This window comes from Doryrhamphus excisus, chromosome 10 (assembly GCF_030265055.1).
Source record: "Doryrhamphus excisus isolate RoL2022-K1 chromosome 10, RoL_Dexc_1.0, whole genome shotgun sequence".
Classification (NCBI taxonomy): Eukaryota; Metazoa; Chordata; class Actinopteri; order Syngnathiformes; family Syngnathidae; genus Doryrhamphus; species Doryrhamphus excisus.
The window spans coordinates 15,647,099-15,674,707 of NC_080475.1; the positions used below are offsets into that span (position 1 = coordinate 15,647,099).

Consider the following 27,609-nt stretch of genomic DNA (forward strand, 5'->3'; position numbering starts at 1 on the left):
TTTTTTTTATTTTTTTTTGCTGCTTTGTGTTAAATGTGAATGCAGACTCCAGCTCCTCTGTCCCCATCTGTTGGACGGACTAAAAAGCTTAATACACTACATTTACCACCCACAATATGACAGTAGAAAACTTGTGTATACCTTTATGAATGTATTGAGGATAAAATATATTTATGTTCATGGTAACGTTTACACAATAATTGGGGGGAGTGGGGATGGTCAGGTAGTCCCACCATGACGTCATTAACAAACGGACTCTTGATTTGTCAGGCCCTACTCGGAAGTGATGGTTCCTGTAAGATGGTGAACTGCTGATAGCCCATTGACTAATGGCGAGGGTTTAAGTCTACCAATCCTCCTCTCGCAGTTCGCGTCGCCCTTCGTAACAGCGGGTGGAGAAAGGTAACTTGAATGAATGCTTTTACGTTTTTGTGCCGAATACTGTCATACATTTACCATGCGAACCAGCTTCACGTTAGCTTTGCTAGCTCAGCGTAGATATAGCAGCTGTGTCCGTCACCATTCAACTTGTTGCTCGTCGGTCAAGTCAGGGGAGGTATTTTAATGTAGTTATTATACCGTATTATGAAACGCTATCATCATGGTGGATAATCCGCTAATCAGCGAAGATAGGTGTTTTACAAAGCCAGCTACAGCTAGTTACATAATTATTAAGTAGAACAGTGAGTAGCTGTCAATTTAATTACTAATTTTGCTAGCACACAACTGGCATGATCAAATTAGATTGTGACACTCGATCACTTATTCGAACATTTATTTTTGTGCACTGTCCGTATTTTTCCCTGCTAAATGATGATTTGTATTCACATGTACTGGTAATCGTAACGTGATTATAAGTAGCAGAGTATCCAAAAACAAAAATAAGAAATAGGAGGAATTTATAAAAAAAATTATATAATCTCAGTCAGGGTGTTCATCTGCCGATTAAATTTAAGTGTCCTTAAAAAGTCAGAATCTGAACCAAAGTCTATCCTTTCTGTCTTTTAACATGGCAGGATTGTTGACCTGCACAAGCCGGGCTATTGCTGCCGAGGTTAGACGCAGCTTTGGGCGATACCGGTATGGAGTCGACCAATGAAAATGACTTACACCGGTCTAAATGATAAACCTAAACAAGCGGAGTTGCTACATAAGATGAATTAAATCATGTCGTCGTGAGGAGAAGGAATATTCGTGTGAGGAGGTATTTACTCGGCGGAACGTACCGTTGTCACTATAAACACTAATGGCTGTGTCTGACTCTGGGGTCTGCGAAGGCCAAGCGTTCGGAGGCTCCTCCTCCTGCCTTGTGAATTTAGACAGTCTGAACACTTCCTGGTTGTGTCACGTGCTCTCATGTTTACCCTGACGTCCTTCCTGAATGGCATCTGCCTTCAATCGCGAGTTAAGTAGCAACACAACTAAAGTAAAGACGAACAAACTAAATTTAAATTATAGAAGGTTAGTTTTTTATGTTTTACAAGAGAGATAAGAAACGTTCTCTTTCTGTACATTTATCTCCAGCTCACAGCTAAACCTAATATATTAAATAGTAATAATATTAATAGCTCCTTTATTTAGTTATTACTTTTTGGCTACTTTGTTCATTTGTACAACACAAAATATATTTTGTACATTTATAACATATTGTAACACTCTACGCTCCGCCAAACATCTGACCAGACGGGCGGAACAACAGCCGTTTTTTTTATTAAGGTCCAAGAACAATGATCCCTAACAAGGGCTACTGTTGCGGCTGTAACCCACGCCTATAACTCTCACTTCCTGTCCGTCACCCCCTTTTCCTTCCCAAACCCGGAACATATCTCTCCATAGCAACACATGCGCAAATACAACACATAACACATAATACCCTTAAGGGTCATTATAATATTTTAAATGCTGGACTTATATTTTATATCGTTTACATCCCAAAAATATTGTGATATATGCTAAGGTCCATATCGCCCAACCCTAATTTTAAATGTTTTCAAAGTCCATTATGGTTATATGACATAAAGGCCAGGTAGATAATTTGAATGCTGCGTTGCATGTTTTTTTTTATCCTCAGTTTGGTTTGTAAAAGATCTTCCGTGCCAAATCAACCCCATGTGTAATCAAGCCAGATAGCTGTTGACAAGTAGGTGTAACCCCCCTGAATAATGGATGTGACCTGGCAGATAACTTGAGATGGACGGTGCAGAAGAGGTGCGAGTGACTAATACCCCTTACTGCTGGCCTGCCCACGACGCTGGCAACATTGCTGGAACCCGCCTGGCTCGACGCAGCAGGAAGGCCCGCAGCCTGAGCACTTCCTCGGCCAGCACCTCATCTGAATACAGGTAGTGTACTACCGAGGCTTTTACTTCTAAAGCAGTTAAAAATGTTGTTTGCTCAGTTGCAAATAATACGGTTGGGGTTTATTTTTACTCGGCATTCAACAAAATGTCTGTGATTAATTATAGGACACAGTGGTTCCCATAGGACTGCTATGTATTGTGGCGGTGGTGATACAATGACATCATCACAGAATTTGCATGTAATTGTAATGGGCACGGCTGCACGGCAGTCGGTACTCCGGTTTCCTCCCACATTCCAAAAACATGCTAGGTTAATTGACGACTCCAAATTGTCCATAGGTATGAATGTGAGTGTGAATGGTTGTTTGTCTATATGTGCCCTGTGATTGACTGGCCACCATTCCAAGGTGTCGCCCAAAGACAGCTGGGATAGGCTCCAGCACCCCCACAACCCTCTTGAGGATAAGCGGTAGAAAATGAATGATTGAATGAATGAATGAATGTAATGGGCGCTGTAAGAAAGAGGAATAACATAGGTGACAAAATGTAAGTAAAACATGAAAAGCACAACAAATGAGCTCTCTTTTTGTTGCTTCTTTTTGTTGTTGTTTTTTTGTCACAAACAAGACCTGGCATCTCTCTGTGGAGTTTGCTTTATTTGGGTTAGGTGTTTCCCCCTTGTTAGACAGGTTAGTGAAGCTATAAAGTCAGCCTTTTGTGTGCTTGACTTTTTGTTGGCTCTGTTTACAATAAAGTTGTTTGGAATTCGGAACAAGTGATTAACCATGTGATTTGATCAGCATGGGTTAGAGTGTTGCACCTGGGTGTGTCCAAGTGTTAAATGCCCTATTTGGACAGAATATAAAATTATATGCTTGAGCTGCACTGTGATGGTTACAAAAAAACACTTCCAGAGTTGCCTTGTGAAAGGATCTATGTTGCATCATGCCGCACATTGCATGAAACCCTGTGTCACCATTCATCAGTCATCAGTGTCTTCAAAGAAATACATGGGTTGAAAAAAGGCTCAAATGTTTGTTCCCTGTCAAGGTTTCCAAAGCCTTGTGGGTATGCTTTAGCAAGTTGATGGGGGTTTTTCTCTGAGGGGGAAGTGAAACATTAAGGGTTTGTTAACCTTTGCCCTCAACAGGTTATCCTAACACTGCAATTTTGTGTGAAATGATACAAAGATGCATGAAAAACATTGTATTCCATGTTGAAAACACAGTCTCACTTTTCTTCCAACTTTTGTCAGTGACGCTTATTTGTGACATTGGAGTACGCAGTAATGTATTTAGAATATATGGATGTATGAAAACTTGAATATTTTAACATTTCTGTCCAAAAAAATGTATTATGTTTATTTTAATGTGCTTATTGGAGCGCTAATATTTTTTATATTTTCTTGTGTCCTCTTTTTTTCACCTCCATTAAAAGATTAGGATTGTTGGGGACACTAAAAAAGCCAATAACGCTCTTTTGTTTCCCTTCAGGAGGACCCAGTCATTACACGGACCAAGCCCTGTGACTACATTTGGCCCAAAGGCATGCATGCTACAGAATCCACACGCTGTAATGTAAGTACACCAGAGGTTACTGTTGCTTGAAAGGTTGGAGAGACCATGACTTGCTTTCTGAGGTTCAGAATAAAAAAAGCTACATTGTGGAATCCTCCTTGCTGTCCGTGTGAAACCTGAAATCATATACAAAATTCAGTTCTCAGGTGCGATACTACAGTGATCACGTCTAAAAGCGATCCAAGGAATTGTTGTCATTAACATATTATACATTGAACATCTGTTTCCTGTAGTTAAAAAAAGGTATGCAAAAAAAGAGAAACTGCAGTGCAGTTCTAAACCACTGCAAACGACAACAGCTATTATGAACATATGGTCACGTGAATCCCTATCTTGCGGTGTCAATGAAAACTGAGCTTTATTATTCCTTATAAGGGCATATTTGTTCTACAGCTGTTGTATTGGACGGCGTGATTAGACAGTTCAGGTGTACTTCGTGTATCTCATGTTTCATGATGAAAATGCCAGCCAGCAGACTCAAAATGAGTTTTTGCTTTGAATTTGCACAAGGCAGGGTTAGTTTTATCCACCTGGGACTTCACTATCATGATGTTTAATTCAAGACTGCAGGGGTTGTTTTGCCTTTTTCCACACTGTCGTGCCAGTGTGGCCCAAAAGGCTTTGTTCTTTTGAAGCCTTCGTTGACTATGGAAGAGGTGTGGTTGTGAAACTGCGATGGCATGCACACACCCTGAAGTGAAGATAATGATCTGACTATATTTTATCCTTAGATGTACTCATTGCGCTTCATTAGCGAGAGCATGCCAAGAGCCACAGCGGCAGTGTCATTTCAACTGTTTGTTGCACGAATCAAATACAGGTCTGACAGTTAAATTGGTATCTTCTGTCCGACTTCATAAAAATGTCTCACGCATACATTATGGAGTACTCCGGCAAACACAAACAGGTGACACCTTGCCTTGAGCCAATTCTGCGTTCACGCTCATTGTGAATGCAAACACAAACACACATACATGACTTGGATGCTGATTGTACTACATTACACAGTCCCAGCGACTATTTATAAAACATTCTTCGTTCTCATACAAGGAGCCCATCAGCAGATCATGTAGATACAAGTTTGTGCCCCTACAAATATTTAGTAACGCCTCTTGTCTGCTCTTCAGAGCCTTGTTTTTTTTTTTTTTTAAAGGCTGCTGCATAACCAAAGAACACAAAACGATAATTCACCGTCTTTCAACAGCAACAACAATACATGAGACTCATTGTCTCTACTGGGTTTCCCCTGACCGGCTTGCCACACATTTTGTTTGATTTCAGAGTAGAAAGCAGCCCTTTCCCAACTGTCAGTTTCTGCATTTTATACCAGAAATGTTTGGCATTTGTACAATGTAACGAAACTGCTGGTAGTTCCACTTTATGTAAGGTTGTTACGATCCAAAGATACACATCATTCACCCTTTTAACAGTATTCACTTCCCCTTGCGTAACCATTTTCTTGACAAACACGAGTTTGAGAAACGTTTTTTACATGATTTCATTTTCAACATAAAGTAGAAGCCCTTGCTTCTCGGCCATTTGTTTTGAAACTCACTCACACACTTTGAACTCCTTTCTTCCCTCTCGTATTTCCTGTTTGTATGCAGCCTGCCAAGAGGTAGATCACTTGCTTCTGGGCAAAGCAAAGGAGCATCGCTAACTGTGAAACACACCTGAAATAAAAAAAATAAATAAAAGAAAGAAAGGCCTTCCCTGAAATGGGCGTGCTTAAAAGCCCAGTGTGGGCAGGGCCCAGCGGAGGCTTAAAACCAGCGAGAGGTTTGATTCAGTAGCAGAATGCACCGGCAGGCTTTAGTCTTAAGTCCTCACTGGGACAAATATAGAAGCCGTGCGTATAGATAGTAAGGTTGTTAGCTGAGCCCCCCCCCCACCACAGCGTACACAGGCTTAGCCCAGGTATCTACTAGACCACCGGAACAGGCTCGGCGACTCGTGTCTCGTATTCAAGGATGCCTTTGGGGCTAGGATGGTTCTTGGAGGGTTCTCCAGCTGAAGCAGCATCGGCAGAATCCATTCCAGTCACATGTGTACAGCCATGAAGGTGTTATTGCAGGACCTGGCAGGCAACAACAAGGAGAATAAAATGTGGAAATGGTGAGAGGGCTTTTCATTTTCTTTGTCACTTTGTCAAAGCTGATGGGACATGTTTACTGCATGGAATATTTATCACCAATACGGATATTTAAAAAACACTGATTTATCTTTGCATTAGTAGCTTTTTAAAAATGGAGATTTCCCAAAACTCCAGCTTCGGCATGAGTGTGTGCACAGCTTTTGCATCATCAGAAATATGCAACATTATGTCGTGTTTTTAAGGCTTATTTAACAGAATATGACGTTATTGACTCACAGGTGTACATTATTTGCTTAATTGATTGTCATGAATAGTGTCCATTCTGTGGATTGTTTGTCTTATAGATTGGAAATAGTGTTGTAGAGGTTCCTGATTTTTTTAACCCACTTTCTTTAGTATTTTCTGACTCTATACTAAACTGACTAATATTGAAACATTTTCTTGATTATGAATTTTCCCCATATTTGACATTTCTGACCTCCTGCGTGCAGCAACAAATTTCGATACACTTTCTACGTGAGACCAATTTTCTTACTGAAATGTACTGTAACCTGCCAACAGAAGATACAACCCCATTTTACACCATTTTACTTTTCTTCTTCTGGCAGATTATTTTGCTTATTTTATTTTAAATAATGCATCTCAGATTTTAGTACATACAGTTGTCCCTCGCTAAACCATAGTTCGAAAATTGTTCGTTCACTCTGCCACGGTATGTAAGCAAATCTTTTTTCCCCAAATTCATCATTTTCAAGCATAAAAATGGTCAAATGTACTAAAATACAAATACAGTATAAACCAGAAGGTCCCTTTATGTATATATTTTTTCACAGTGAAGGTCTGAACCTCATTTTGCCTTAAATTGCATCAAAAAAAACTCGCACCTACGAATATTACATGTATTGCAACCTTGCACATCACCCTATTGTTTCAATACAACACAATGATCATGGCACATAAATAGTTTTTAAAAGGAAACGGGACCAACATTCACATAAATACTGAAAGGTTTGACTGTACAAACAATGGATGAAGACAGAGGCTTATGTTTACAGTTACTTGTATACTTATCTGATAAAATATTAGATAATAATTTAATAAGTATCTCATTAAAAACTGCAACTGTGATCAAACGTCCACCACGTGATGTGGATGAAACCAAGAGTCGATCCCCCCCAGGGCGGCATTCAAGCCAGAACCGCCCCTGTCAGCGAGCATGATTATTTGTTATTATATTTCCCATTCACTTGACTTGCCCGTAAAGGGCCATCACTGGGTCCCCATCCATTGGGTGATATAACATGTAAGCCATTAAGACCAAAATCTTATTTTTAAATCTTAAATTTAAAAATTTAAAAATTTAAAAATTTAAAAATTTAAAAATTTAAAAATTTAAAAATTTAAAAATTTAAAAATTTAAAAATTTAAAAATTTAAAAAATAACATTAAAAATTAAAATATATTAAATAATTTTTAATAAATATAAAATTATAAAATTATGAAATTATAAAATTATGAAATTATAAAATTATAAAATTATAAAATTATAAAATTATAAAATTATAAAATTATAAAATTATAAAATTATAAAATTAAAATTAATGTGGTTACCACTTGACTTTTGTTGTCTTTGAACTTGGACTGCATTAAACTGCACAGAATTTGTAGTTTGTAGCACCACTACAAGTGATTTTACCTCATGTACCGTGCGGTACGGTGCCATCCTTCCTGCCAGAGTTTGTACTATACTGTCACTATTTTCCCACCGATGTCATAATCTTCCTTTCTTTTTATGTACGTCATTGATCCCCAAATTGAGAGTACTTCTGCAATCAGAGTCTTGTTTATGAAAGGGAATAAAAGTCTTAAGACATAACTGATAAGCATAAACCCACAGAGCTCCACATGTGACCAGTCCAAATGCCACGGTGGGCTGCTGAAGTTCAGCTCTCAGTGGCTGAAATAGCCTTAAGGTAAGTAAGTGAAAAAATAAATAAAAACGCAGACTGTGTTTGAGCTTGTTTGTCTGTGTAAGTTCTACAATCAAATAAATCGAGTGGATAGTTGACAAAACAGGCAGAGAATAAAATGTTTCAGACTGTGCTACACCCCGGCGGACACCACAAGGGTGTCCACGGGCAGCAGGCTTTCAGCCATAGCCCTTATAATTGGATAGCACCCACACGCTGCTTCCTGCATACGCTTCAGCCGCTTAAGAGGCTCACAAGATGTGCGTTTCACTCCCTCGACGGTGAAAACTGTTTGCCTGTCCACAGGCACATTCAGGACCCCGCCACACAGAGACTGACGTGGAACACGGCCCCCAAGAGCGTCCTCGTCATCAAGAAGATCCGAGATGCCAGCCTGCTTCTGCCTTTCAAGGAGCTCTGCATATTCCTCACGGAGGTATGGCTGAACTAGTGGATGCTGAACTAGTTTTTATAGGTTGTGATGTCATTTCCTATTCTCTCTTAGGTCAAAAAGATGATTGTTTATGTGGAAAAGAAGGTTCTGGAGGACCCGACTATTTCCGATGATGAAAACTTTGGGACCATTACGAAGAAATTCTGCACTTTCAGAGAAGGTATGATGATACGGTTAATAAATAATCCATACAGGCAGTCCTTTATCACGTATAGTAGACTCTGGTTTAACATGCTAAATGTTTTGCCTCCCAACAGATCTGGATGACATCTCCAATCGTGTGGACTTCATCATCTGTCTTGGTGGAGATGGAACTTTGCTGTACGCTTCCTCACTCTTCCAGGTATGAACCATGACTACACATTGTGCAGCTTAATCCATCTACAAGTACTGTTGTGTAAGGCAGCGCTACTATGCTGTGCAGGAGAGTGTCCCCCCAGTGATGGCCTTCCATTTGGGCTCACTGGGCTTCTTGACACCATTTAAATTTGACACCTATCAGTCTCAAGTCACCCAAATTATTGAAGGTATTGTTATGTTCCTACAGCGTTATATAAAGTCGTGAAGGACAGGCATTAATTGTTTCTTTTAATGTATAGGTAATGCTGCCATAGTGCTGCGCAGTCGCTTGAAAGTCCGAGTGCACCGAGAGCGGGAGAAGGGAGTCTTTCTGACCAACGGGGACGTAGACAGTGGCCACAAAACTGCATACTATCAGGTAACACCTCACGTGCACACAGGCGACTTTAGGTTGTCCAAACATAGACGCAGAACAATAAAGGGCCACCTCGTAGTTGGAGAATGAGATAGCTACTTCATGTGGGCTAACCCCGGATGACATCATCATGACTCAGCTGTGGCCTTTGAGCTGAGGAAGGTTGCTTTGCATGGAAATCATATACAGCATCTTAATCACTAAAAGGACATGCAATCTCATTCAAGTGATGAATGCGTAATAATCACACATACGCACAACACATTTACAACTTGATGTGACCAGATTTGACAGATAGAAATGTTCAATGCCCTCCCAAAGCACCACTAAGCTGCATAATTAAAAATGAAATGTAAAACCCCATTTCTGCTGCCACAGCTTTACCTGCTGATGCTTCTTCGTCGGCAAAACCAGCGACTACGTATATTAAAATACAATATTATAGTATTTTTAGGCCATTTTTGACATGCATTTGGCTTAATTTTTTTTTATGGTTATCGTTTGTGAATGTTCCCAAATGGGCTTTTCTACTCACAATCATTTGGAATTTTAAAAGGTATCATTCATTCATTTTCTACCGCTTATCCTCACGAGGGTCGCGGAGGTGCTGGAGCCTATCCCAGCTGTCTTTGGGCGAGAGGCGGGGCACACCCTGAACTGGTGGCCAGCCAATCACAGGGCACAGATAGACAAACAACCATTCACACTCACATTCATACCTATGGACAATTTGGAGTCACCAATTAACCTAGCATGTTTTTGGAATGTGGGAGGAAACCGGAGTACCCAGAGAAAACCCACGCATGCACAGGGAGAACATGCGAACTCCACTCAGAGATGGCTGAGGGTGGGATTGAACTTGGGTTTCCTGTGAGGTCTGTGCGCTAACCACTTGACTACCGTGCAGCCGCGCCCATTACAATTGCATGCAAATTGTGTGATGACGTCATTACATCACCACCGCCACAAATACATAGCAGTCCTATGTGAACCACTGTGTCCTAGAATTATTCACGGACATTTTGTTGAATGCCGAGTAAAAATAATACCATATTGAACGCCTTAGCCCATTATTATTTGCAACTGTTTTTGGAATGTGGGAGGAAACCGGAGTCCCACGCATGCACAGGGAGAACATGCAAAAGGTATCATAGATAAACAAATATTATTTAAGCTAACTCTGTAATTAAAAAAATATGTTTGTGTCAATGCAAGAGGCAAATGACAAATGAATATCGGCTCCAAATTTTGGTTATTGGACTTCTTGGCAACCAAAATTGAGTATCAGTCTAATTTTTAGTAATTTCTAGTATGTCGATCATCGGGTGTTCTGAATGTGCTAAGATGATACCATATAGTGTATATATAAACTCTAGTCTAGGGATACACTGAGAGAAATTACCAAAATAAACACATGCTAACATTAGCTAATCCCGTTGCTGCAGCAGCCTGTGGCTCTCATATAGCGATAGCTATAGCGCTCATCTCGGACTTACTGAGAAGTTGTTTTTGTTACTGATGCGTTCAGTGCAGCTTGGTTTTTACAGTTTCTGTCTGTACTGTTTTGAAGTGTAAAAGCTGAGCAGAGCCGGTACTATGTAGTGGAAAAACAGCAAGGATGGTCTCCATGTATGGTGATGGTATCAAAAACTGTCAACAGGAAGTTGCACATTAATGATTGTGACGATTCTGTGTTTCAGGTGCTGAATGAAGTGGTGGTGGACAGAGGGCCATCCTCGTACCTGTCCAACGTCGACCTCTTCCTGGACGGACATCTCATCACTACGGTGCAGGGAGACGGTGAGTTGTATTGTCGTGGTGGGGGCTTCCTTATGGGCGTGGCTGTAGATGCGATCCACTCTGTTTACCAGGCAAGCTCAGGCAGACGTTATTAAAATATTTTTATCTGTCAATGGCATTATTTTTTTGAAATATCCACCAAACTCTTACCAAAGGTCGGAAAAAAATCATAGTAAGGTCCCCTTTAAGGCTTAGCAGGAACATGTTGGGGAAAGTCCGCGAGATAAAGGTGTGTCTCTTCACTGATGACTGGCTTGACTTGAGGCACCAGTATTGCACAACATGGCAGAACTGCAACACATAATCTAGACACGCTAGAATGTGTCACAACTGGCCGTGGTGCATGTGAATGTAATAAAAATGATTTTCTTATACATTATTGGAGGGTTCTACAGTATTGAAGTGGGAAACACTATTGCATTCAAGCAACAACTCGTGCTAAACACAGGAAGGTGGTGCTTGAACTTGTTGCCACATTGTGTCTTTCAGTCAAAAATCCTCAGTAACTGATGTCAAGCTACATTTGTAAAACTATATAAAAAAAAACGGTTCATCAGACCTTCTGGAATTAATTAATGATCTTAACCCAAGTTTGGCTGTCTGTGTTTGGTGTGTGTGTGTCGTGTCCACAGGTGTGATCGTGTCCACACCTACAGGCAGCACAGCATATGCAGTGGCTGCAGGAGCCTCCATGATACACCCCAATGTACCAGCGATCATGATCACTCCAATCTGCCCACACTCACTGTCCTTCAGACCCATCGTGGTGCCTGCTGGAGTGGAGCTGAAGGTACACACACACAAACACACAAAAAGTGGCTTCACAGTTAAGGTCAGGTAGTTTGGTAATGTTATGTTGCAAGATTAACACTTGACTGTATTTTGCTTCTTGCAAATTAGATACAATTTGATTTTTTTTGTGTGGAACTTGGCTGCTTCATTGTATTAAATGTAAAATATGTGTATGTGTTAATTATTCCTCAGATAATGCTGTCATGCGATGCCAGAAACACAGCCTGGGTGTCGTTTGATGGGAGACGCCGCCAGGAGATCTGTCATGGAGACAGGTTGGTCCACATATTGATGTCCCCACCCACTTAGCGCACAGACAGCAATAAACAATACTTCCTGGGTCATGGGGGGGGGTCAAAAAGGATAATCCTAATGGAGGCTCTTCATCTTCTATGTAACTCATTGAAAAGGTTCTGCAAACAAGACATCATGAAACAAACGCCCAGTGTTGCTTCAACCAGGAAGTCACATGACTCTCTTCTCTTTGCAGTATTACCATCACCACTTCCTGCTTCCCCGTTCCATGCATATGCTTCCGCAACCCGGTCAACGACTGGTTTGAGAGCCTGGCCCAGTGTTTGCACTGGAACGTCAGGAAGAAGCAGAACATCTTCAGCTCGGAGGACGACTTCTGAGCCTTCGGGGGGGTCGACACTTTGTTTGCTCTGTGCTGTTCTGTTTCTTAGCGCTTACAGTCATTTCCTACAACAAAACCAGCACCTTTTTTTACTAAAAACAGCTGATTTTTTTAAAGAGTTTGCCACACTTTGTTTGGGGGCTAGTCGCTTACGTACAATCAATTTGGCGGAAGTTTTTGGGGATACTCTTGTGCTCACACATTCATATCGTTATAACACTACTTTGAATGAGTGTTGTAGCGCTTTTTACCCTCAGAGTGTAAACTACCTGGTCAACTATACATTCATGTCACCAAATCTTGCTACATTCTATGATTTGTTTGGAGAAAGTGAACCAGCATTGCAAACTGTGCCTTACATAATCATTATTATTATTATTATTGTAACACTGGTATCATGAATGTATGGAAATAACACGTCAACGTTTACGTCATGCTTATTTTTCTACTTCAGCAATCATACACATAGTTAGTTACACTCAGCTGTATTTTTATGATGAATATCTGTTTATATTTTATAGAAAATTCTTCTCAAGCCATAGCAATAGATGTGTGTGTGTGTGTGTGTGTGCGTGTGTACGTGTGTGGCCTAATCAGACATATCTTGTCGCCATGGCAACATTCCGTTGCATTTTGAAATGAAAAAGAAGATGAGCAAGAGGACCAACCGAGCTCTTAAAAGTCAGAGTATATATTGTACATACGTGACACTTTAATAAGATGTATTTTGTAAAGACTCTTTTAAAATTCACCTGTTTACACTGCATCATTGGGGAAAATAAATCTTGTTTGGTACTTTATTAACCATGTTGTTATTTGCAGCTCAGAAGGACATTTGACGTCATCACAAAAAAGTACTGTACAATACAATATTGTTTCATCTCATTTGAATGCTTCAGCCTTTTTATTTGGATCTGAATTTTTCCATCCAAAACACGCAAACAAGGCACAGAATATTCTGGAAAAATATTCAGAAACAGCACATGTTTTTTTAATATATTTTCTGCCATATTTAAGTAACCTTCAACATAAAGATGGCAGTGATGTGAAAAATTTTAAATCCTTCGAGTCGCAGGGGTGTGCTGGCTTTGGGCGAGACCAATCTAGAACAAATACTACAGATTATGCCAACGTGGAAATGGAAAAGGGCTTAAACATCATATATGATGCCATGAGAAGCTCTGAAAACTGGTTTGACTTCATAGACAATGTATAGCTAGAGTTGATTTCCCAAAAGGACCAAACCAAGTAGAACAACAGACCACTGTGCCACCTTTATGGACAATATATTAACCAGTGACTGCAGCAGGAGACGATTTTTGTTTACTAAACCGTGAAAATGTGACTCCATGATCAGGGCCCCGTTTCACGAAGCAGGTTCAACCAACTCTGGAGTCTAACCCTGAACTCTGAGTTGATCTACTCTGAGACAGGAAACTCTGAGTTACGGGTTTCAGAACAGGTGATTTCAATTGGTTCAATCAACACAGAGTTTGTTCACTCTGAGTTAAGCGCGTGCACCACACTTAAAAAAGCCCTCATCAATGGAGCCCCGTTCCCTCGATTCACCATGGCAACGAGTGATAAGAAAAGATCGTCATATTTCAGTCCTCTGGAACTGGATATATTAATGCGGTCATACGGCGAATTTGAAAGCGTTTTTAAAAAGAAAAGCAACATTGAAAGCGTTTTTAAAAAGAAAAGCAACACTGCAGCAGCGAAAGAACGCGAGTCGGCGTGGGAGAAGATTACTGCTCGAGTCAATGCGTAAGTTTAAATTTATTATATACATTTATGTAATCACAATAATATTAGGCTACAGATGCAAACAAGTAGAATGGTGTTATAGCTACAATTTATGTCACTTAGATGTAATCCCACCGGCGAAAAAAGAACGTGGAAGCAGCTGAAGATGAAATATAAAAACATTGTTCAAACAGGTAAGCCCTCAGCATAACAGTCAGGGTGCCTCTTTTTAATCATGTTTACCACTAAATATCATTCAGCGGCTGTTTCAGTGTGCATTATCTCCAACACAATATTGTTTTCACACACATAAATGTCCTCGCCTGTATACAGTAAATCAGACATATGAAAAGCAACATCTAACTTCTGCTCAGCCAACAGAAAGCGGGCATCTGCCCGCAAAACTGACCGAGGCAGAGGAGCTGGCCATGAGTCAGACTGTCGGGAGGCCAGTCGCAGAGGGGATCCCTGGAGGAACCTCATCCTCGGACATGATTACACAGGAGCCACCAGCCTTGATAAGATGCAATAGGCCTAGGCCTCAAACTTCTTTTGGGCCTATAGTTCAATGTTAATTTCCCTTTCATGTGTTTTTCTTTTGTCTCAACAGATTCTGAAGGCGTACTTGGTCTAGTGGATCCATGTGCCACTTTAACTGTAAGTAGCCAATAGTCCAGAGATTATGCCATATTTAAAGTATAGCATAGTGAAACACAACACTCTAAACAGGATGATGAAGATGATGGGACCACAATGTCTGCTGCCTTCTCTGTGGTGTCTGAGAGGGAGCCTGAGAGGCCTACAGAGGTAAAATCTTGATGTTACTGATTTCCTCTCCATTCACATGTCTTTACATGCTTTGGTGGATTATAGTGACTTTTAGCCTACACTGAAGTATTAACAGATTCTTATCCATTTTAACAGAGCATGGCTGGGCAGCAGGAAGAGGGTCCCTCAACCTCCACAGCACAGATTGACACAGTGAGATATTCAGTAAATTCCAGAGGTTAATTCAGTGGAATTCATGTGCAACTGTATAATGTCATCCTTATGTGTTCCCAGCTACCACTAAAAGAAATCTACAAAGTGCATTTATTAAAAACAGTACAAAAAACAGAAAAAGAAATGGTGCTGCTGGACCGCCAGATAACTAAAACGGATCTGGAAATTGAATTATTAAAACACAAGTTAGAGGTGGGTGCATGGTCATAGGTGAATTGTGTTGATGATTGTAACAATTAAAAAGTAAGAAACCATTTTTTTCCCTTATTTGTTGGAAATAAAGAAGACCAAATAAATTTTTTTTGTCTTTCTGTTTATTTTACTGCTGTTGGTGATGTTGATTATGAAAAACAACCAAACTGGCTTTAAACACGCGCGACAATGAATGAATCACACCGTGTGTAGCGTAAGAGGGCGGAGACAGAAAGAAACTCCAGGTTCATTGAAGAAAACCTGGTCCCGACCAGGTTATGTTCACAGAGTCTGTTGCCATAGTAACTGACACCGAGGTTAAGTTACCTCTCTCTGTGAAACAGGCTGGAGTTACTCCTCTGTCTCTGGTTTGACTTACCTCCCTTTTTGAAACGGAAAACTCAGAGTTTCCCTCATTTCAGGGTTAACATACTCCGAGTTTTCACTAAACCTGCTTCGTGAAACGGGGCCCAGGTCTTTGTGTGCTGTAGTGACCTTTGACCCCTGACTCCTTGTTGCTTGCTCCCTGCAAAGATGTGTGTTCAGTCAGATGTGACGCTCTTTCGCAAACAAATCATCCCTTGTTGCCCAATACGACCCTATACCAATAATGGGCTGACGGAAGTTGGATCCAATACACCATGTTATTTTGGGCATTTAAAACTAATATCAATTTTGATTGAAACAAACCCAACTATGATAGAAAGCACCAGTTTGCTGCCAGCTTGAACACGGATTTCAATTTTCGTCGCTTTTGAAAATTACCAGAGGCATTGAATGCCTCGTGAGCAGAAGCTGAGCCAGTTATCTTAATAATTCAATTGTTCTTCCCGGAACCCATACATTTTACTTAACAAATAAAACACAAAATGGCATCATTCACGTCTGTTAAATGATAATTATTTGGGATGGTATTTCGCTTCATGTCTCTATTTTTTAGTTTAATAACATGAAACATGAGGTATATTTTAAGATTATGACGGAATTCAACAAAAAAAATCCCAAAATGTTGAAAATTATGTTTTATTTTGAAGGCGTGCCATTTTTGCCACAAAGACAAACTTGATGCTATTAGCCGCCACGTCCAAAAGTCAGCCTCGCAGATAAGCGTCAGATTAGACAATGTTAGTCTGCTTTGGATGTTGCGTTAAACGACTACCTCTCATACTGTGGACACTAAAATGAAGACTCGACTGTCCTCGAATCTTCAAAATCCACATAATTTCAGCCCACGTTGCCTCGACAGCCGCTAGCTAAAGTCAACGTTCTACTTCCTGCTTGTGTTCGACCCTCTGTCGAAGGGTGAACACACTTTCGAACACACAGTTCGTGGTAAGATTATGTTGTCTCTTTTAATATTAAGTCTTTTGTGCATTATCGTTCGCTAATGTGTTTAATTTCCTGAATGACCTGGGTTCGATGTTTATAATGGTTGGACTAGCAGACGTGTTGCCATGAATAGCGGCTGATGAACATTAAACAGATGTTGAGTAGTCTGTTATTTACAGACCAAAAGTGGAATCGTTTGGAATACTTAAAGCTACAGCGTTACTCACACGAGGTGCGTTGACATTCTCTTGTTTACTTTTTGTTGCATTGCAGGTGCAGCATCAATAACAGGATGTCTCAAGAACATCAGAAGATGACTTAGTCATACAGGCATTGCTGCAGAGCCCCCTTTGCTTATTTACTGTCAGGACCTTCATCCTTAGAGGGGTCCATGGCAGCAGGGGCAATGCCTGCCAGCAGGCACTCACTGTGGCGCTTCCTGGTACCGTTTCACATCCGTCAGGAGCGAGTGGTGTTGGCCCGCAGCGAGAGTCTACCAAGTGATCAGGTGCTGAAGATCACGGTCACAGAGACCACTGTGATCCAGGCAGGCCCCGGGGTCTGGAAACGGCGTTCCCTTGCCTACCTGTGCCTCTGGTACTTCTTCAGCTTCTGCACCCTCTTCCTCAACAAGTATATCCTGTCGCTGCTGGAGGGGCAGCCGAGCATGCTGGGTAGGAAACAAGCAGATGCCATCATAACCAATTTATTAACTATACAGGCAAAAGTCTTAAGTAAACCCAGATAGACGTTCCTATCTTTTCCCCTTGTCCATCCTAGGTGCTGTTCAGATGCTCTCCACCACCATCATTGGCTTTCTCAAGATGTTCATGCCCTGCTGCCTGTACCAACACAAGTCCAGGAACGACTTCCCCCCCAATTTCATCATGATCATGCTCTTTGTTGGACTGATGAGGTAAGCCGTTTCTTACAGCTGTGCAGCACGTCCAAGATGGACTTAACCTTGCTAGTTCTGCTGCCAACAGTACAGATCTGTTACTTCTGTTACACAGAAGTAACAGATCCCATTCAATAGTTGACTGACATCTGTGTGTCTAGCTGCACCCTCAAATAAACACCTAGCACTCGAGATACTGTTACATGTCATCATCAATGTACTCTTGACTGATCACAGAATGTATACCAAATGAAAAACCATTCAAATAGGTGTGTCCCAATAACATGCATTGTTAACTAGCTCATATTAACTTTTTCTGGTGTTATAATGCACAGAAAAGGGAAAGAAATATGTACTCATAAGGATTGTGAATGATGAGTTTCCTTTCTAATACTTTATGTTACTGCTCGGTGGTTTAGTTACTTGTTTAATCTGGTTCTGATGAACTTTGTACTTGTTTGCCAGGTTCACCACAGTGGTTTTGGGCTTGGTCAGCCTGAAAAACGTGGCGGTGTCATTTGCAGAGACTGTGAAGAGCTCCGCACCCATCTTCACTGTCATCATGTCCAGGCTGATTCTTGGGGAGTACACAGGTATCGAAATTCATCATATTAACTCATTCGCTACCAAAGACGTATTTGTACGTCTTTTACGTTTCAGAGGTGATGATGCAACTCTACAACAGAAGAGAGCATGTTTGATGCAGTTTTGAGCCGAAAAACAACCAGGAAGTGGCAGAAATTTCATTTTATAAGACCTCGGCCTGTATCTTTTCTTTCCTTTAGGGGGGACATGACAGAAAATAATCGAGAAGCATTAGGAGGCATTAGGAGCATGAGGAGTTTTTCTCTTTCCGAATGGAATCTTTCCAAATGACCTTTCCGAAAACAATGGTATCCATGGAAAGGAATATTCCTATCTCTTGTCTACATGCACCACTATAATCAAACAGAATAGTTAATGGGGCATATGCAGTAAAACTTAAACATCATCAATACCGACTTCCCTGAGTTTTTCTTTCACTTGTTGGAATAACTCTGTATTCAATCTTGCTAATTTTATAATTAAACTCAGACATGTTTTATATAGATATACATTTTCTTTTTTAATAAAACTATACGTGTGAATAGCGTATAGAAGGATTTAGATTCTGTTCCACAGATGGCGGTAATGCACACAAAAGCTGCTTGCCAACCGCCAATAAACAACAGAAGAAAAACACCACGAAGAATGCAACCTGACAACTTTCTGTTTGAGCGGGTACAAGATACCTCAATCAGATTGGAGAAAGGAATATTCCACCCCGTGAATCCCATTATATATCCATTCAGATTGGTACTTTTCTTTCGGAATGAGGTGTATACAAAGGTTACATTCTTTCCGTTTAAGCAAATAAAACGAATGCAATTGGAATATTTGGGTCCATGTATACGTGCCTAAAATCATCAAAAAATGGTTAGCGCCGAGAGGGACGGCTTTTGAAAATAGTCTGGGATCGAATGAGTTAAATGTCAGCTATTCACTTGTGTTAAGTCACTGGAAATATCTATGTGGATAAGATAGTCAATACCAGATTGACAGCAGGACTGCAGCTGTAAACAATATGATCAGATTGTCCGTGAACTGCTAATTGCGTGCCAAGCTAGCTAGCCTCTTATGTCGGTGCTCCCCCTACAGGCCTGTGGGTGAACCTCTCCTTGTTTCCCGTCATGGCGGGCCTGGCGCTCTGCACGGCCACAGAGCTGAGCTTCAACATGCTCGGATTCTCCGCCGCGCTCTCCACCAACATTATGGACTGGTACGAAGGGGGGGGGGGGTTAATAAGCTTTGCTTCTTCCTACTCCTTTTAGACATGTGAAGTGTGAATTGTATTCTTATGTATTCCATTGTAAGTTGATGTATGCTCAAATATAATGAACCTATTAGCATTAGCAACCCCCACGTAGCCACGGCACTGAAATTTGACCTTCTCTCGCCCTGATTAGTTTACAGAACGTATTCTCCAAGAAACTGCTGAGTGGCGACACGTACAAGTTCAGGTAAATGCAAAAGCCACAGTATTTACGGTAGAATTCCACTTTTCTGATTTTCATTCCTCTGTTGCAGCCCTCCGGAATTACAGTTTTACACAAGTGCAGCAGCAATCATCATGCTCATCCCAGCCTGGATTTTCCTCTTGGTAGGTTCTTGGTCTTCAGTGAAGGTAAAAGTGAACCTAGATGTCCGTTTATCCCTTTCATTCATCATTATATGTATTTATATGCATTTGAAATTGTCAGTCAGACCTTCTGGAACAAATTAACGACACTAGCCAAGGTTTCACTGGAGTTACATGTAATATTTACCAAAACATTCAAAATGGTCACACTGGCAGCCCCTTTGTGCTTTAAACCCGTAAAGGAACGCAGTGTGGTGGTCGTCCAGCCGTGAGGCCTCCATTGCATCACTACATACTTGAACCTCCCTGTCCCCGGTGTGAATGTTGTCTGCCTTTCAGGAAACGCCAATGACTGAGAAGAGTGGACAGAGCTTCACCTTCAGTCGAGATATCATCTTGCTGCTGCTCTTCAATGGCGGTCTGTTCCACCTGCAGAGCGTCACCGCCTACGCTCTCATGGGACGCATTTCTCCGGTCACTTTCAGGTAGCGTACACACCTGTATTCACTGAGGCTGGCGAGAGATTATTTTTGGCATCGGTAAAGTCGAGATGGACTCAGTAGATTCATGGTTAAGAATTAGTGTGGAATGGAGTGCACTACTTGGCTGCTACCAGCAGAGGCGCTATTGTTTACTGTCTAAAGCAGGGGTGGGCAAAATTTTTGACTCACGGGCCGCATTGATTTAACAAAATTGACGAGGGGGGGGGGGGCAGACTATATAGTATTTTACATGTAACAGTCCATTTTTACACGTATATTTTTACACATAAAAGTGTCATGCAATCTGCTACATGTGCACGTTGAGATCATTTATTTGATGTAAAGTGTATTATGAATAAAATGTATTGGTATTATTATTATTATTATTATCAATAAAATAATAACAACAATAATAATAACAATAACAACAATGGTTTATTATTATTAATATTGTTAATAATAATAATGATGATAATAACAATGATAATAACAATAACATTTAAATTTATTTTAATTAAATTTCATTCAATTTATTGTTATTATTATTATTGTTTTTATTATTATTAACAATGTTAATAATAATAAAACATTGTTGTTTTTGTTGTTTATTATTATTATCAATAAAATAATAACAACAATAATAATAACAATAACAACAATGGTTTATTATTATTAATATTGTTAATGATAATAATAAAAACAACGATAATAACAATAACATTTTAATTTATTTTAATTACATTTCATTCAATTTATTGTTATTGTTATTATTGTTGTTTTTATTATTAACAATGTTAATAATAACTAACAATAAATTTAGTTTAAATGGAATTATATATGTTTAAATTAAATGTTATGAATTAAATTTACTATTATTATTATGAATAATAAAGTATAAAACTAAATAATAATTACAATACATTTAATTTAATTTATTTGAATTAAATTTCATTCAATTTATTATTTTTTCTTATTGTTATTAATAATAATAATAATAACTAACAATAATAAATTTAATTTATAACACATTTAATTTAAACACATCTAATTTAATTTATTAATAACTTTTTTCCAAGAGCATTTTGTAAACAACAGACCACCTCAAATAACGAAATTGATAAAACAGCTACTCCAACCATCAAAAGGTGCCAGGTTGTATGTTGAGTTTAAATGAAATACTGTAGAAAGAACGGGTGGGCCAGATGAGGCCCCCGGGCCGTAGTTTACCCACCCCTGGTCTAAAGCAACCAATGTGACTACTCGGGGCAGCATTACTCAGTTCAATACAACACTGGCATCGAAACAGGAGTTGAGAACATTCAGAGAGATTTCCCCCACTGCTTAAAAAAGAACCAATGAACTGATCATTAATACAAATGTAGTCCAATACCCATCTGTCATTAAAAGTCTTAAATATGTTTGTACATGCAGAAAACCCCATCTGGAATGAATTGCCTTGTGCTATTGTCCATATTGGAGAATAACGGTCAATGTTGATACTTGTGTCATCGCTCCCTCAGTGTTGCTAGCACGGTCAAGCACGCCATGTCCGTCTGGCTGAGCGTCATCGTGTTCAGCAATCAGATCACGATGCTCAGCGCCACGGGCACCGTCCTCGTGTTCGTCGGAGTCTTCTTGTACAACAAAGCCAGGCAGGCCCAGAGGGAGCGCTTCCAGGCCATGGCTGCTCAGCAGAACTACAAACAACGAGCGCAGGACCAAGATCTCCAACAAGGCCCTCAGGTTGACTGACGACTTTAAATGGAATCGAGGCTTAGGATGATGCATAAATTCCAGTAATGGAGGACCAACTTATATATTTACTTGATCAACTTTTCAGGTATGATTCAATTCGGAAAAGGGGCACATGTCGGACGTTGCTAACCTCTTGTGGGACATTCCTTTGCAACACTCAAGCCACTAAAAAAAATGGGGAAGCTCAGGGTGTCCATCTTTTTAGCTACGTGACTTGAAATCTTACAACTTCAGCGTGTGCTAGCTAATATCTTGTGTGGGACAGCAGCTACTGGATGTACGGCAGCCATAGTCCTATAAGTATGCATGCCCAGCAGACGCGGCAAGGACTAGATCTAGACCACTTGGACACATTTGGAAGGCTTGTCTGAAACACATGGCAGGCAGATTTTTGCATTCTGGGAATGCTAATCCTCAATCGTGACCTTTCCCCAGAGCATGCTGGGTTTGAAGCTGAGGCACCTTAAAGAGGTGAAACAAGAGTTTGAATGAGTGACTGTAGTGTTGTAACCCCCTATCCCCCCCAAAAAAACATGCACAAAATAAAGTGTCTTACGCATGAAAATATAGCAAATGGGAAAAAGTCAATTTAAGTCCATTTAACTCAAAAAGGTTATGTCGGAGCACGTGTGTACATCTGCTGTTTTATTCCCTTCATAAACACTTGAATGTCACACGTTGAAGCAAAAGGCACCTTGATGACCAATCTAAAAAAAAAAATTTATTTCTCTGTAATCATGACAAGCATTCCTTCAGGCTAGTGCTCGGGAAATGTTTGTGCCTTGTGGTGTTTTTTTTTTTTTGGCACTTTCCTCAACAAGCAGTATATTTGACTTGTGTTTGGCACACAACTTTGCCATTTTAAACCCCCCGTGGGTGTTTCTGGTTTTCAATAATCCTACTCTCAATTTGACTTTTTTTAATGCTTCCTTAAGGCAAATATTCAAAATGTCCCGTGTGTATGTTCAGTAGGTAAATAGCTCCAAGTGAACAATGTTGAGCGTGTTTATTCATTCAATGTTGTGGAACATACAAAGAAAAATTTTCCCGCTGGGATAGGCTCCAACATACCCCCGCCACCAATTTATGGATGGTTCTGGTCCCGGCTATGATAAATTAATTTCCATGATATAGGATTCAATGTTAATAAATGGTATCTTTTTGTAAAACCTGTTTATGACGTCGACTCCAAATTGTCCATAGGTATGAATGTGAGTGTGAATGGTTGTTTGTCTATATGTGCCCTGTGATTGGCTGGCGACCAGTCCAGGGTGTACCCCGTTTCTCACCCGAAGACAGCTGGGATAGGCTCCAGCGACCCTCGTGACGATATGCAAATCAATGAATGAATGAATGTTTATGACCTCATTCATATGAATTCATTTTTTAACATTAGAGCTCCGGATACATGAAGTAACACCCCTATAGTCACCTTTACACTCCTATTATTTTTTTTCCTACTTTTATGCCGCAGGTACTTGAGACGTAGCGATCTGCCAAGCTAGAGAGCTAGCACATACATCACACAGCTCTACGATGTCACTCAACCTCCGATAGCTAAGTGATGTCACATAAGATGCTTCATTAGCTCTCATGACACAATCCCTTTCATCCACGACCGATACGTCTGAAAGCCACTGTTGATACTTGGCAGAGTCCTTGCGCCTCTGAAACCATTTTTTCCCCAGAATAAGCAGCTTCTGAAAATTGTCACTTGTCTGACAGAAACATTGTCATAATTCAAAATGGATTCCGAGAATCTGTTACCATACGGCGCTAGGAGCCAGCTTGAGTGTATTTCCCGAGCGGTGCTGCTGTCACAGCCTGGTGACATCCCTGCATTCTTAGAGGCGCATTTCACCCAAATGACACAATATGGAGGACCTGAGTTGACAGATCTTAAAGAAATCGCCTTTGGGTATCAAGAGCAGTGGGGTAAGTCTGGATTGTTCAGTATGAAATTCATTATATATATATATTTATTTATTATATAATGATTGCATTGGGTTTGAACATTGACAACACCCAATAATTTTGTTGGCATGTTGCGCAAAATACATCCAAATGTTCAATTCCATTCGAATATTCCCAGGCAAATCCAAGCTATAATGACCTATACATCCACATGCTTCCTATGTTGACTGTTTATTGTCCTTTATAGAGAACGACTTCCTGATACGCCTCAGCAAACGACGACAAATTGGAGAAGCAGCAGTGAGGTTGTCCACGTCTGTGTCCGTTTCCAAGTCATTAACGTTGTTGGGCAACGACAAACTATCAATACCGCTGTCGCTGCCGTATGAAGAGATCCCCCTATCTGCTTCTGTGGACATATACGGATCATCACAACGGAAAAAGTCCCAACAGGCGGTTACGGTCAGGGTCCCCAGCCAAAAGGACACAAAACCGGCTAAAAAGTCAGCAGCCTCCGTCGTGGCTCAGCTGCCATACAAGGCTTCTTTGCAGGGGACACAAACACGGGTAGTGTGCGAATATACCAAAGAGGAGAAGAAAGGGGTGCATACCATCAAATACTCCCAACTCTCACCCAACTCCCAGAAAATCTCTCTACAAAAGAAGTTGAAGGGGAAAAAGTCCAAAACAATGAGTGACAATTTCACCTGCTCACTGGAAGACTGCATGTATCATAAATCCAAAGATCAGTCGGATCTGGAGATCAAATTGGAGACAGTCCAAACCAGCACAGTGCCAACAGTCCATAGATACCGGGGTGTTAAAAAACCTGAGGTAGGGCCTGGATCTGAGATACGGGTCCCGTATAGACCCAAGGGGGGAATGATTTTCGATCCGGAACTTGTGCCACTGAGTCCTAAAGTGTAATTCTGTTGGAAGTATTTTGGTAAATGAAATTTAATTTTAAATGATTTTTCATCAAATAAAGAAATGAGAACAAACTCTAAAAGTCTAAATTTCATCTACAACTGCACAAATGCAAATTACAGAACTAGAATACGATGAAGCGTAAACAAATAATTTTTCCAGTCGATTTAAAGGCTTCAATTGGAATAAAACGCCCCATTCCTGATTAAAATAGCAAGGCTGTGTCACACAAGTTTCACAATGTAATACTAAAACATCAGTCAGCAAACTTGCCTTGTCAAATTTACACTGGCGTAAACGTGCAGCGCACCGCTCTCTGTTGACGTTTGTATTTATTTCATTCATTGGCAGACTGCAGCACTGCTAGAATGATCCACTATTTACATGGGTGATGCAGCTATCGCCATCCCATCTGCAACACCAGGAATGCTTTAGCTGTCCCACCTGGTGGTAATGTGGATAGACATGGTAGTTACGTACTACAATGACAACATACAGCCCTGTGATGCCACATAACCTCATATGTGGGTGATGTCACACAATGACATAATGCCTTATTGAGAAATGCATTTAAAAGCACTTGTTGATGCCTGACACAGTCTTTGTGTGTCTTTACAACAGGAGCTTCAGAGTGATCATGCTCTGCAAACTTCAACTAACCAACACACACAGGGTTTTCTAAAGGAAGCAACTATTATTTTCTAAAAATGGATTCCAAGAATCCGTTATCATATGGCGTTAAAAGTCTGATTGAGTGTACATCCAGGACGACAATACTGTCCCAGCCTGACGACATCCCAAGATGTTTAGAAACACATTTAACTCAAATGACACAATTTGGGGGAGCGGATTTGACCAACAATGAAGTTGCCTTTCGTTATCAAGAGCAATGGGGTAAGTCAAACGTGATGTATTTGGTACTAATCGGTCATGTGGTGGCAGGTGAGGCCCTTCATGGAAAAAAACCCAAAATACTTGATTAACGCTCTGCAAAAATAAACCTAATCACTAAATAAAACAATCAAGGCAACACAGAAGAGATAAGAATTGAATTAAATCAGGAATTGATTTTCTGGATTATTCCAGTCATCGCATTTTCTAGTAAAAGTAAAAATCACTGAATTTCAGTCAGTGGTTCTCAGAACAGTAATTTTTTTTAAAAGATACATTTTAGAGACAGATTCAGAAACAAGTCAAATGCATTCAATATATTTTCATGCTCTGCTGAATGGATGAATGAAAATTTTATAACAAAGTATCAGCTATTCCTGGAGCTCATGCACTTCATATGCGGCAATATTTATAATATTTATTTCTATCTGTTCACCTATCTAAATGATCTTTATCCGATCTGTGTGGTCGTGGTTTAACCGGAAAGGTCTGGGGCGTACATTTTCCAGGAAAATTGCACTTTATTTGGAATTTTTTCACATTCACTATCCTTCTATGAAACATGAACTCATTTCTTTCCCTTTTCTGTGCATTCTAACTAAAGAAAACAAGTTAGTATAAGCTAGCTAACAATGCACGTCATTCGGAGATAACTATTTTAACAACGAGACCCCCTACAAAAACCTCTAACAACGATTTATTTGATATACAAGTACATTGATGATAACATGTAATACTTACAATATCTTGCTGTATTTTGATGATTTCAAACATTACCGAAACTTCTTTCCTAGGCGCTTTTATTTGGCCGAGAAGCGTATGCTACTTCCGTCAACAACAGCAGCATAGAAAAATTGAAGACACTTACAATGTCCGCTCTCATTGGGATGGCTGTGTCTTCCAGCACAAGACTTGTGTTCCAGTCCTGAGGTAAAAAAAATAAAAAATACTGACAGCACGAGTTGGGTCTTGTTGGGTCTTCGTAGCGAAATTGAATTCTGTTCCGTCTGTGAGTGATGCTGAGACTAGCGGCTAACCGGTCTCCGACAGAGGTTTTCGTGTTAGCCGCAACAATAATAATATCGCTGTAACTTGGTTTATATACAAGTCACTTATAGAAATGGAACACTGTTGGTGTTTTGTTTTTTTGTGAGGGCTTTAGCGTCAAAATAGGTACCTCCCATGACGTGCATTGTTAGCTAGCTCATACTAGTTCTCTTTCACTAGAACACACACAAAAGGGAAATCAATATGTGTTCAATGACGGGCAAAATGTAAAAAAGTGCAGTTTTCCTATAAGTCTGGAATTGACATTGATTGATCAGAATATATATATATAATATATAATATATGTGTACTGTGTTACTGTTGTTACTTTTTTAGTATCAACACATTCATTTTTTTTCTGACATGGCTTAATTGCTTAGTTGCTATGTTTATTATTATTCAGCTACATGTGTACTGTGTATGTGAGTAAGTGATCTGGGATTTTTTTTTCCTGATCTGATCCTCGGCCATCTCTGTGTGGAGTTTGCATGTTCTCCTTGTGCATGCGTGAGTTTTCTACGGGTACTCCGGTTTCCTCCCACATTCCAAAAACATGCTAGGTTAATTGGCGACTCCAAATTGTCCATAGGTATGAATGTGAGTGTGAATGGTTGTCGATATGTAGCCTGTGATTGAATTTACTGTTGCACTAAAGTCCAAATAATACATGTTATTTATTATTTTATTGTTGAAGCTATCTCACAATGCTTCGTTAAAGTTTTAAAGGGGACCTATTATGCTTTTTCCACTTTTACTGACCTATAAATGTTGTTAGAATGTTGTATTCTCATGTTAAACGATGCCAAAGTTGCTGATAATGAGGTTTGCACATAAGGAAGTGAAACGCGGACCTACGTCTTTGTGTTTCCACACGGTAAGTCAGGGGTTTTCAGCCAGTTTTCCAAGGAAAATACAAGGAAATTTTATA

The 27,609-nt window shown here is 40.1% G+C and overlaps 3 protein-coding genes across 5 annotated transcripts; all 3 read left to right on the forward strand.

Moving 5' to 3' along the window:
- The first annotated feature begins 239 nt into the window (after window positions 1-239).
- Window positions 240-12,908, forward strand: nadka (NAD kinase a). 2 transcript variants are annotated; one of them, XM_058083672.1, is made up of 12 exons: window positions 240-402; window positions 2,181-2,342; window positions 3,794-3,877; window positions 8,249-8,378; window positions 8,448-8,556; window positions 8,654-8,739; window positions 8,821-8,923; window positions 8,996-9,114; window positions 10,812-10,911; window positions 11,544-11,701; window positions 11,896-11,978; window positions 12,194-12,908. In XM_058083672.1, the coding sequence occupies exons 2-12, from the start codon at window positions 2,191-2,193 to the stop codon at window positions 12,336-12,338; spliced, it is 1,269 nt and encodes a 422-aa protein (XP_057939655.1). In that variant the 5' UTR covers window positions 240-402; window positions 2,181-2,190; the 3' UTR covers window positions 12,339-12,908. The 2 variants fall into 2 exon arrangements, with proteins under 2 accessions (XP_057939655.1, XP_057939656.1); XM_058083673.1 differs by lacking the exons at window positions 240-402; window positions 2,181-2,342; window positions 3,794-3,877 and adding an exon at window positions 5,130-5,992.
- Window positions 12,909-16,316: 3,408 nt separating this feature from the next.
- Window positions 16,317-23,075, forward strand: LOC131137543 (solute carrier family 35 member E2A-like). Of its 2 annotated transcripts, none has more exons than XM_058085640.1 (9): window positions 16,317-16,612; window positions 16,883-17,283; window positions 17,390-17,525; window positions 17,973-18,100; window positions 19,185-19,305; window positions 19,493-19,546; window positions 19,614-19,710; window positions 20,005-20,150; window positions 21,668-23,075. In XM_058085640.1, exons 2-9 carry the CDS (start codon window positions 17,001-17,003, stop codon window positions 21,897-21,899), a joined length of 1,197 nt encoding a protein of 398 aa, XP_057941623.1. In that variant the 5' UTR covers window positions 16,317-16,612; window positions 16,883-17,000; the 3' UTR covers window positions 21,900-23,075. The 2 variants fall into 2 exon arrangements, with proteins under 2 accessions (XP_057941623.1, XP_057941624.1); XM_058085641.1 differs by having other exon boundaries at window positions 19,614-19,686.
- Window positions 23,076-23,223: 148 nt separating this feature from the next.
- LOC131137544 (uncharacterized) lies at window positions 23,224-24,808 on the forward strand. Its single transcript, XM_058085642.1, has 2 exons — window positions 23,224-23,837; window positions 24,064-24,808. Exons 1-2 carry the CDS (start codon window positions 23,648-23,650, stop codon window positions 24,741-24,743), a joined length of 870 nt encoding a protein of 289 aa, XP_057941625.1. The 5' UTR covers window positions 23,224-23,647; the 3' UTR covers window positions 24,744-24,808.
- The last annotated feature ends 2,801 nt before the right edge of the window (window positions 24,809-27,609 follow it).

Bases quoted from the DNA above. Each gene is read 5' to 3' on its own strand.
- LOC131137543 (XM_058085640.1), top strand. From the start codon at position 17,001: ATGGCAGCAGGGGCAATGCCTGCCAGCAGGCACTCACTGTGGCGCTTC. The intron at 17,284-17,389 runs GTAGGAAACAAG...TGTCCATCCTAG, and splicing joins GGGGCAGCCGAGCATGCTGG to GTGCTGTTCAGATGCTCTCC. The intron at 17,526-17,972 runs GTAAGCCGTTTC...CTTGTTTGCCAG, and splicing joins CTCTTTGTTGGACTGATGAG to GTTCACCACAGTGGTTTTGG.
- LOC131137544 (XM_058085642.1), top strand. From the start codon at position 23,648: ATGGATTCCGAGAATCTGTTACCATACGGCGCTAGGAGCCAGCTTGAG. The intron at 23,838-24,063 runs GTAAGTCTGGAT...TGTCCTTTATAG, and splicing joins TGGGTATCAAGAGCAGTGGG to AGAACGACTTCCTGATACGC.
- nadka (XM_058083672.1), top strand. From the start codon at position 2,191: ATGGACGGTGCAGAAGAGGTGCGAGTGACTAATACCCCTTACTGCTGG. The intron at 8,740-8,820 runs GTATGAACCATG...TATGCTGTGCAG, and splicing joins ACGCTTCCTCACTCTTCCAG to GAGAGTGTCCCCCCAGTGAT. The intron at 8,924-8,995 runs GTATTGTTATGT...TTTAATGTATAG, and splicing joins AGTCACCCAAATTATTGAAG to GTAATGCTGCCATAGTGCTG.